Source organism: Antrostomus carolinensis, unplaced genomic scaffold (assembly GCF_000700745.2).
Source record: "Antrostomus carolinensis isolate BGI_N321 unplaced genomic scaffold, ASM70074v2 scaffold19718, whole genome shotgun sequence".
Lineage (NCBI taxonomy): Eukaryota > Metazoa > Chordata > Aves > Caprimulgiformes > Caprimulgidae > Antrostomus > Antrostomus carolinensis.
Genome location: NW_010335207.1, coordinates 1171 through 12913, shown reverse-complemented (window position 1 = coordinate 12913; position 11743 = coordinate 1171). Strand labels below are relative to the sequence as shown.

Genomic DNA, 11743 nt, shown 5'->3' with positions numbered 1-11743 from the left:
GGAGTTAAGGGGAGGGGGGGTAACGAACCTAAAATAACCGCGTGGGCAACACAGACCCCGAACCTGCGTGGGTAATTTCCGCACAATCCCCCCAGACTTGCGGAGGCAGAACTGTTATGTGATTAATTACGTGATTAATTTTAAACTCTGGCTTTTTTTTTCCCCTCCAGGTTGGGAATGGGTTAAATGGGATGAATTTCCTCCAGCAGACCAACTGTTCTGGGCCTTACGCTGTTTAAGAGAGCAAGGTTACAACCCCTTTACAGAAGAGCTCGATCATCTAAAGGGGTACACGGGAAGTCACCAATTAGTGTAGAAACTTAATTGCACATTACGTAAGGAAGTAAAGGGCAGACCTGCTCCTTTGGTGTCCCTATGTGGAAACGTTACCCTTCCCAAAGCCAAAAAGATGCCAGATGTTCCAGTCCTTTTACCGTATTTCATACAACAGTCACCTCTCATTCCAGAGCTATTTCTAGCTCTAGTGGTCAACCAGGTTTTCTTTCACAGAAAACTCACTGTGTTTTACCTGGTTAATCCTTATGTAGATTATAACCCTTTGGAAGTCAGAACTACTCAGAGAAGCTTACTCACTTGGCAACAGTCACAGCATCAGGCCCAAGAGAAACAGGTTTGTTTAAACCACTGTCCTGCTTTCTATGTAAAACTACTTTGTAGTTCATGCTGCTTTCCTGTAATTATAAGTCTTGGACCAATTTTTAAACTTAGCCTGGTCTCACAGCTTCAGTTAAGATACCATTGTGAGCAAGAGACACATTTTCCAGACAATGCCTTGTTCTCCTACAGACTATAATATATACTTGAAAATCAGGGTATTATAAACACAAAAGAGTTGCGGTGGCTTGGTGTTAGGGAATGAAAATTCCCTGACCCTTCTTGCTACCCCCTTTCATTACAGGGTTCTGGTTGTGGCCTCAGTTACATTAGAATTTACCATGTCGGATCTCTGCAGTTCGTCTTAATTCCCAATCATGTTATTAAACTCTTAATGGAGAGGTGCCTACAGTGTTCTACTAGGCTGACACAAATAACATTGTACAAACTAATCTCATTTACAGGTGTAGCTCTACAGCAGACAGTCATACTTTTTGTCTAAAGAGGGGTGTCAGTATTAAACTACAGCTGGGTGTAATTCTGTACGGCTACTGGGATTTGATAAAATTGTTAATCTTCGGTTTGATGTGACTGAATTATTGAATTGGTAGTGAATGAAATAACAGTACACAAAGATATATGCAAAACCAGTGAGTTTACATTTTTAATTTTTCTTGAATCTGTGACCAAATTTGATTTTTTCCCAGCTGGAGTCATTGCGACATCAGCAATTAACTTTAGGATATAACTTAAAAAAAAAAAAACAACACTAATTGGCTCATTTTTTTTCTCTTCAGGGTTCTTTTAAAACACAGTTTTTGTTTCCTTTAAATATACCCGTTGTACAAAATGTTCTGATATACCTTTAATTTCTTTTAAATAAAATATAAGCACAATATTGAAAGATTAAAATTGCCTGAAATAATGAACTGACTTGTCAGTTCTTAAAAGAAAAGAGCTTGAAGTGTTTAAAGTTCTGCCTTACTTTGCATATACATTTTCTGAAATGGAGATGGCTCTTTCTGCCAAGAAGGAGAGTGATATGAAGTATAAGGATGCTACCGACAATCACAAGCCTCCTGCTTAGAATTTGAAGTATTAACTACACGCAACTTCCCTTAGGAGAGATACTCTTTCTCTGAAGTGAAGAAAGAAGATAATGTTATAAAGCAGTTTTGAAATGGGAAATATCACTGAAAATTTGTAGAAAGCTTATTTTTTTTTTTTATTCAAAAGTGGAGATTTTCTTCCTGAAAGCAACTTTATGTACACTGAAAATTATTCCATTCATCTGTCAACAAAGAGGCTGCAGGAAGAGCTGACAGATGTCCTGCCCATCTGTCCCAAAGAATAATGAAAAAAAAAAAAAGGATTTAGTGCAATTTTAAATTTCAGAAGGCATCTAGCTCCTGATGGGAAACAGAGCTCACTGTAAAATGGTTCATCATGCAATAAATATTTTATTACCATTAATTGCTCTATTCATTCTATTTGATGTAAATATAAAAGTAGTTACTGAAAAGAGGACACAAACTACCTCCATATGTCAGGGTTTCTGTATCCTTTCTAAGAGGGCTGATTAAATGACTACAGTGCATTACTGCATTAAGTTGCCAGCAATCCCTAACTTAAATAACTTGTTTTGTATGTATCATGCATTTGTACTTCCCCCCTCTTCCCCTGGAAAATTTGATTCTCAGAAGCTTTTAGCTGCTAAGACTCGGTCCTTTCAACTAAATGTTGTTTACTTTGATTTTTGGTACTTTTGCTATACAGGAAAATCTACTGTATACACATCTAAGCCACCAAATAACAGAACACACAGTTTAAACTTTGTGGTTTGCTAAATTGCTGGTAATAGACAGAATTCAGCTAAAATGGCATTATAGTTATCCAGGATTGAGAAAAATACTCCTGAACAGTACATAGTTTGGAGCACTGATGTAAATAAGCTGATTAGGATGCATCTTATACCCAGACTCTGATTCTGTGCTGTGAACAGTGGGCAGAGCCGTCTTCTTACCTATTTCTGAGATGTAACACCACATTGGTCCCAATTAATCCTTTAACAGACTAACAAACAACCCAGAAAAAGAAGTGGTCATTGCTTGTGTTCACTCTTACTTATGTCTGGAAACAATTGCCCACCTCCATGATGTTTCAGTTAGTGATAAAGCCATAGAAGAGTTTTGGGCAGACTGTACATTACACTTTCCATGACTATTATCTCTATTTGTATTTGATTCCCAGCAAAGAATGTCTTTATAAATGAGAAGACAAAAGAGACTAGTGAGCTGTGGCTGTCATAAGATGTGTTAAGAGAGGGGCTTTTAGGTAAGAAAATATTAATCCCATGGTACAAAGCATTAAGAAACCACGTTTTACAATATCATGTATGATTCTGATCACACATGTTTAAGAAAAAAACAATGTGAACAGGGGTAAGCAAAGTCAACTAGGGTGACTGAGACAGGGCAGGTGTGTTTGAATTAACACGAATTAAAGAGGAAATACAGTTCTCTATAAAGACATTAGGGGTAAACACCAAAGAGGAAAAGCTGATACTGAATAAAGGTTAAAATTTGTATGCATATGGCTAACCAGACTGCAAAATACAGGTGAAATTTTAGTAACTCCGAAAATATTTCCAAAAGGAACATCTAAGACAAAACCAAATTCCCCATTTCTCTTTTAAAACAAAAACCACTGCCCCGTATTACGTGTCCTTTTCAATTCTACATCCTTATGGGACTTACACGTATGTTGGTCATATTTGGCATCATTACTTTTTATTTATTGTAATATGTAATAAATTACTATTTATTACAGCAATATTTGAAAGATTATCTGAGCAAATGAGGAAGGACCTGATTTATCAGATACTTCCTGCAAGGAATCTACGAAATGGAAAAGTGGAGAGAATTGTGATCTGTGCTTCATGAAGCCTTGTTGCAGGGCAGAAACCTGTAACTGCCATGAGCAACAGTTCACATAAGTAACACTCTGATTAAATCAGAAAACGGAAGAGAAGAGTATCTGTCATAAAATTACTTCTTAAGCAAAACAGACCAAGGAAAGGAAAGCCAAGGGAAGTGCCTTTGGAAAGATGAAAGAACATTGTAGCTGAGGCAGGAAATGCAACTGCTGAAGTAAGCAAATTAGCAGGTTCAAAGAACTGAAAAAATTATAGGTGACAAGAATAAAGAGTCTGTGAGCACTTTGAACTGAAAGGAGCTGAACCTGCAACACGCCCCAAAGCATGTCATCTCCAGGGTCTCAGGATACTTAACCAAAGTATGGGTGAAGCCTTGAGAATGGGCATCTACATCACTGCCTCAGGGTCTGCAGTTACCTGTGTACCTGACAGAGCTCAAGGAAACGGACAGACCTTCACTCAGCTGCTTCTAATACTGACTTGGCATTTAGCAAAGGGAAAAACGGAGTACCAACTTCTGAAACTCAATCAGAATTCAACCACCTACTGGGATAAAACATGCTGAGTATTGAAGTTACACAATAACTCATCCAGGATTTAAGTTTGCATAATGAAACGTAAAGTTACTTAAAAGCTGAGTTTATTTATGACAAATCATTCATTATATATTACAATAATTACAAACTTTTTTTTTTTTTTTTACCTCTTATTGCTGTATTTCTGTTCTCGGCACACACAGGATGATCAAGAACATGGATTTAGGCAGTAACAAAAAAATATATTAAAATTACAAATTTCATGCCTCATTTCTGTGCCATAGAAAAGGCTATCCTCAGAAGAGTAAACTTACTAACAAACATACAAGGGGATTCCCCTTACACCTTTTTTCCCAGGAACTTTTGTCATCTAATGTATAGTAAATATATATATATATATACACACACAGGTCTCTTGCAAACATACACATTCACACATTTACATAATCACTGGAAATTTGACATCTCTCCTCCAGCAGAAAGCTCCCAGTCATTTTACTTGAACATCTAATGGAAAAAAAAAAATATAATTCTGAAGTCCATGGTCTTAAATGTCATCCTATTTCTGAGCCAGCTATTATCCTCTCCCTACACAGGGCCGCCAGCGTTAACAAAAGTATTGCAGTTTGTGATGAACAGCATCCAACCTACCTTCACCACAGGAAAGGTCTACTAGGGATACCGTCCCTCTGGTACCTAGTCTGAGTCACTGCTGCTGCTTGAGGAGTCTGTTGACATAACTTCTACATCATCTTCATTCTCTTTATTGTGTCCTGGAGGCTCCAACATGAAGTCATTACTATGATTAGGAGGTAGCATGTTCATTGACATATCACTTGACTGCCAAGGGTACTGAGGAGCGAGCACATCTAGAAAAAAAAGGCATAATCAATCAAGCTATCAGCTTTGGAGTGAGCACGTCTGGAAAAAAAGGGCATAATCATTCAAACTATCAGCTTTGTATACCAACAAATTCAACAAGACAGCTCAATCAGAACTCTGATTTAAAATTAAAACAAATCTTAAAATCCTTCCTGAATTTTGGACAGATGAAATCCTCCAGTAACAGCTGGAAAGTATCTCACAATGGAACTATTCTATCGCTGTAAAAGCCTACTCTGCCATTTATGTAAATGAGGCCCATTTATGTAGGTGGCTCTTGATCTCTCCTCACTCCACTTCAAAACAGTATATATTCATACAGAGCTTTTCACCTTCCAAGCACAGTTTGAACTGACTTAACTTTCATAACCACTGGCAGTAATGAAAATAGTCAAATGGTCACACTCTGTCAGTATGCAAAAATAGATTAAAACATTAGATTTTTTAAAAACCCCAAACTTAAGGCAGACCATAGAAATGCAGAGTAAAAGGTTTTAACCAAATCTGGCTGAAACACGTGGGTTATCATTTTTACAACAGCCAATGTGGAGAGTGCAAAGGAGAAGTGTGTCCTATTACAAAACCAGGGCCACAGAGAGAGATACTTGAGAAGTGGGAATGCCCCACTGTGCCCCAGCCGGGCCAGCCTCAGTGGCCTCTGACTTCTCTCAGCTCTCACTGTTTCTTCTCTCCTCCTATTTCCAAAGCCATCCCATACTGTACTCCCTACCAACCTACCCTCTCCCCCACAACTCTTCCTAATTTCTCCCTCCCTTGCCCCCAAAATGGCTCCCATTTCAAAGCTGCAGTACACATCCAAATAACATTTCTGCTCCCTTCTTTTTAATTTATGCTCTTACTGCTGTGCTTCAGTTCTTCTCCACTTGTTGCCAGGCACTGCAGCTAAGTCTATCCCATAGAAGAAACCAGCTATCACCCATTTACAGCAAAAATTAAAAATAATTAGGAGAGTCAGAAGTGAACAAAAGCCCACCCACATGGGACTTAGAGTACAGAAAGAGAGGGCACTGTCTAAGCAGGGGGTTATGTATAGAAGACTTACTTTCACTCAGGTGCTGCCTAACTCAGAAGCACAGAGACTCCACACACATAGTATCACAGAATGGTAGGGGTTGGAAGGGACCTCAGGAGATCATCTGTTCCTTCTAGTAGCTTTTGATCTTTAAGTCTGCAGACACTTGAGATTCCACATACCAACTACAGCCACAGTCCCCTAACACCAGATGCATTACCTAGCTTCACAATCCGACCCACAAGCAGATGGGAGGATGTAATGTAGCCTTTATGTCAGTTCTGTGCCCACTCTAGGAAGGTCAACAACAGTACCAGGTGGTCTCATCCAAGCTGTGGTGAAGTTAACCAACTTTATTTGAACCAGTTGAAAATGTAAGCCAGTGGTTTACATCCTGTGGCTTCAATGCTGGAACCAGTCCACTGTTAAACCAGGTTAAATGTGTGCGCTAAGCAGCCTCAAAGTTTTGAGGCTACCAAGAAGCCAGTGGCTGGCTTGTAGACTCACTAAGGACTCAGTAACTGGAGATGTCTCTGCAGATGTCTCTGAAAGGACTAGATCCCATAATTGGCATTCTCAGGACATGCCTCCACACAGCAACAGATTCAGGATCGCTACACAAAATGCCAGGGCAGCCTCTACTTTCTTTTAAATGAAATTTTAATGTTTCCCTCTTACCTGACAGTCTAGTAATTAGAGGATTTCCCCTGACAGGAGACCCAGATTCAATGAACAACTTTACTTGAGGAGTTTAAATCCCACATTTTCCAGCTTCTCAAGGAAAAACCCTGAAGAGTGGGCTTTTAGTTCTTACAGAGACAGCACTCAAAAGTGAAAGGAGCAAGTCTGCATCCCCTAAGGCAGAGGAGCCAGCCACAATGGGCTCTACCAAAAACTTATGCAAATAAATGCTCAAACTCCATAAGGAAGACACAACCTTAACATCTCTGACCGTATTTCAAACCAACAGAAAAGATACATAGGCCCATCCTCAGCATTTGCACGGTGGGCTGCTATGGACAGATGTCAGGGTCCCACTCCTGTTCAGTTCACTGACCCATTTTATCCAAGGCCAGAGGTTTAGAATGATTGGAAACACAAAAACCAAGTTTACTGGCTGCTATGGACAGATGTCAGGGTCCCACTCCAGTTCACTGACCCATTTTAAACAAGGCCAGAGGTTTAGAAAGATTGGAAACACAAAAACCAAGTTTACTATTTCTCCAATGGAATCATAATACAGGATTTTTTAATATATTCAGTATAATTTCTGAAAAAGAAGCTTCCTGTAACACCTGCAAGTGGCTTAACAGATAGGTAAGAACTGTTACAGATCTCCTATGAACCCAAACCTAGAATTGTTTCTTCCATCATGTAGCTCTAACCATCATAGATTAATGCTGCATAGGTACAGAACTACCAAATTCTTGATTCAGTTACTGTAACTTACTGCTAAATTCTATTTGAGCATGAATGAATCCCACTAAAGTCAACGGAAGTGCCCATTTCACTAAGCAATTACGGGCTTAAAGCTCAATTCCTACATTCAAGCACCAGCTGTTCTAAGCGGTCTTGCCACATAGAGCATAGACTTAAAGGAAGGTAGGGGATGACAATACACCTGGTTTTTTTTCTGAATACAGCCTTCACAATTCTATACTTTCTGTCATCAGTGCTAAGAAAATTTTGCTTTGAAAATGCTTCTTTTAATATGATTTGATATCACTTAATTTACAGCAATTTAAAATAAGTTAACTGAAAGGTAACTAAGTGTTGTTTATACTGACTTAGTTGTAGTGTCTGCAGCATGATTTAGCATTAAATTAAATTATGCAATTTCTAATTGTTATCTTTATTTACTAGATCTTCACTGCTAGGGAACAATGTTAGCCATAATTTTCATTATTTTAACTCTGATTTGCCTTTGCTAAGGGAAATGTATAATTGCTATGACTGAACAAGGAATAAAGAAAAGCAAAACAAAACAAGAGTTTCTCTTACCTGGCAGCCTGCCCGCTGCAAGTGCATCCCCTGGTAAGTGTCCATTAACTCCATTAGTGGATGGGTTGTTCATCTGACCCAAGAGTCCACTCCTCATTTCCAGATCTGTGGGATATGGCCTACGTGGGTCCCCTTTAAAAAAAAAATATATATATTTTTAGAATATTTAACAGTTGTCTTGCAGACATTAACTTTTCCTTCAGTGCCTAGTTTCCTGACAAAAAAACCCCATACTGTGATTGTCTGGATCAGCAATGAGCATCACATCTGTTTTGTTAAAATCCAAGTCTGTGTCTTTCACTTAGACTTCCTTTGTTCATTCAAATTTGGAAGAAAAAGCACATTTAAAAAACAAAACAAAACAAAACCAAAACACCAACATGTTTTGAAGGTATCTTTGCTCTCCCTGCTACTTCACAGCAAAACAGCAAGGATAGGAATTGGAAAAAACAAGTTATAGTTCCAAAAATTGAAACCTGACATAATGAAAGCCCTGCTTCTGCCTCCACTGATTACTAACATCCCCTGTAAAGAATAGTACAAGGGGCAGGAGGGAACACAACCAAGCACATGGAAAAGTCTTTAACATACTTGGTTCTATCTTACAATTGGGGCCAACATTCAGGGGAAAAAAAAACAAAGGAGAGGAGAGGAGGCCAGTCAGTTAATGGAAGCACGCAGTTTCATAGCCTTTTGAAGATGTACACAAAGTCTACAGGATTTTGGATATCCATTTTTGTTGAAAATATTAGATATAACAGCGGAAAATAATGTTACTCTAATAAACTGCAGTGTTGTTCACCATGTAAAAGTATTGTGAGACCAGATACTAACCATGCTTTATTATAAAAAATATCTGTTGTCATAAACACGGTAGTTACCTGGTACCCATGTCAGAGGGGCACAAACAGCATTGCTAGCACTGATCCTGTGGGCATATTTAATTATTTCTTCAGAGGAAATGGCACCTGGAAGAAGGGAAGGAAAGTTACTATATTCTCAAGAGACTGCATCATTCCATGTTATCAGCATTTTCGACACTAATATAAAAAAGACTGGGACTGCCATTTGGTCAAACGTTAAGAGCATGCTTCAAATGCAATGACTGCTTAGAGGACTCTTAGATTATGCAGGGACAAGCTTCGCAGTGAACTGATTTTACAGCCATGAGTTCAGCACACTTTCAAAGTTAACATTCTTCAACCTTGTGAAAAAACACAAGCCAATCTTTTAAACAATGTACTTGACAAGCACAATTTGTAAGAAAACTTCAGCACCTGCTTTATTACTGCTTTATTGAGGAATTTTCTGTAGTAAAGATTTTTTTTTGTTTAGTAATTGTAGAGCACACATGTAGCAGCCCTTCTAAATATGTGCCTTTATTACAGTAATAGAAACTTTATTAAACTCCTTGATTTTTTAGAGGAAAGAAGTATAACAAAATAAAAAACACTGTAAAAAAAAACAAAAAACAAACAACCCATGAAAATGCCTCCCACAAAAAAAAGTCAATTTAGCCTAGCAAGTGCTAGACAGTGGCAGGAATTGCTACAAATACAAACCAGTATCACTAGCTACTCAGTCTTTCAAATACAATGCACATGCACACAAACATTTTCTCCCTTCCCTCAGTAGACCTGCTGAGACAATATAGCGAGACACTGATAATAGTATATCTGATTACCTGTCCAAGAAGAGTGTTAAGACACTTGAATTTAAGTTTAATTTTAAGATATGCTTGCCACAAAAAAATAATTAATTCCTGCCTTAATTCTGAGGAGATGGTTACAGATTCATAAGGAGAAAGAAATTTGTTTACACATAAAGCATCCAAAATTTCTGACGGCAGAATTAAAAAACAAACAAACCCTAACTTGAGCCCACTAGCAACTTTCTTTACAACTGCATTTACACAGTATGTACAATCATTGATACTCACCTTTTCTTGCTTTTTCAATTGATTTCAGTTTTTCCTTTGCTTGATAAACAGCTGTTGCCTAGTTGTAAAAAAAAAAAACAACAAACTAAACCAAACATTCAATGCATCTTTAATTTGTAAAATTCTACATAAAGTCAGCTCTGTGAATAAACCTTTGTATATAATCACATTTTAAGAGAGAAACTATTCAGTGAACATTTTTAAAATACGCAGAAATAAAGTAGGTCTGGAAGAAAATTAGCATTATAAAACAAAACTGAGTACCATGATAACTAAACAGTATTTGACTACTAGAAAAAAAACCTCAAACCACTAAGCTCTTATGAAGTTTTAAATATTTAAATCTTCTCAAATTAACACAACACCTCTTTCTCCAGATCACCTTTTTCACAAGTACATGCTGAAAAGCAAACACATCATTAAGAACTTACCAATATGTGCTCTGCTTCTTTTAGTTGTTTCTGCAGCTGCTGAATATCATTATCCCTCTTTTCTACTACCTTTTCTAAAAGCTGCATTTCATGATGGATCTTCCCCTGATCAACTGCCAACTTCATTAGCTCTTGAAACTCTCCATCTCTCTGAATCAGCAGTTCCAGGATCTATTGAACAAGAGTTTTGTAGAACTTTTAATTTAGCGAGAGTAACAAGACACCCTCAATCGCGCTCCAAAGAAGAGCAGCTGACATCCATAGAAGTATTTCAGTTTGCATGAAAAATGAAACAAAATTTCTTCCTCTGTTTGCAGAAAAAGCCTATGAAGCATACAACAACAGAACTAACAAACAATAACATGGACCAAGAATGCCTTTGTAGCGGGGCCAAAACCTCATAATCACCATTAGCCTGAGTATAGGCAACGACAAAGGCAGAAAGAAAGAAAAAAAGGAAAAAAATAGAAGTAAAGCATTGAGCTTACACAAAGAAATACAGTTTAGATCAGCTTACCTGGCTCTCCTCTCCTGGTTGGGGAAGCTTCTGGTTTCTTGAAATTGCCAAAATTTCAATTAGTTCCCTGAAAGGAAAACTCTGTGTTTACGTAATTTTCTAGAGCATCATTTGTAAATCACATCAAGTCATCCCAAAATTGTCAGAGTACTGATGTAATTAGAAAAGCATTCACGGACTTGAGTATTTTATAGTCTTATAGAATCATTTTAGTTGGAAAAGATCTTTAAGACCATTGAGTCCAACCACAAACCTAACACTGCCAAGTCCACCTCTAAACCATGTCTCTGTAGTGCAGTGTTGGCAGGGATTTCTCAATTAAGAGTAATTCTGTGAATAGTCTCATGATTGGAACATGTTTTGAGTTAAGTGCTCATGTGTATTTGTACTCACGAAACGCGCTGAGTTCCTGCCAAACTACATAAGACCTAAGCAGAAGCTGAGAGAAGAAATAGCACAATGAAATGCAATCATATCCTACCTCTACTTTGTTTGCCTTTGTTTGTTGCAAGAGGGTATGAAAGTTGTCTTCACTATTTTACTTCTCTACTTTTCCTCCATTTTTTCCCCCAACAGAGCAAGTTTCACACTTGGGTTTAGAGCAATCAAGTCTGTGCTTTCAAACACCTAAAGAGTTTGTTGTGAAACTACTTCTATAACAAGTACTTCCACAATGGGATATTAGTTGTATATCAAACACACACAAATACCAAAAAACTAACAATATTCTGGTACTAGATTAGAAGTGCTTCTCAAACAAACCTCTTGATCACGCTTCCAGGTACCCATTTACTTTGCCACCATTCTAGAAAGCCATCAAGAACCTTAGAGGGGACTCACTAAACAACAAGACC

At 37.8% G+C, this 11743-nt stretch overlaps 1 protein-coding gene across 1 annotated transcript; it reads right to left on the bottom strand.

Moving 5' to 3' along the window:
- Positions 1–4271: 4271 nt before the first annotated feature.
- MED4 (mediator complex subunit 4) lies at positions 4272–10959 on the bottom strand. Its single transcript, XM_029086611.1, has 6 exons — positions 10890–10959; positions 10373–10543; positions 9942–9999; positions 8884–8970; positions 8003–8134; positions 4272–4955 (listed from the first exon to the last, which is right to left on the bottom strand). The coding sequence occupies exons 2-6, from the start codon at positions 10496–10498 to the stop codon at positions 4783–4785; spliced, it is 576 nt and encodes a 191-aa protein (XP_028942444.1). The 5' UTR covers positions 10499–10543; positions 10890–10959; the 3' UTR covers positions 4272–4782.
- Positions 10960–11743: the final 784 nt, after the last annotated feature.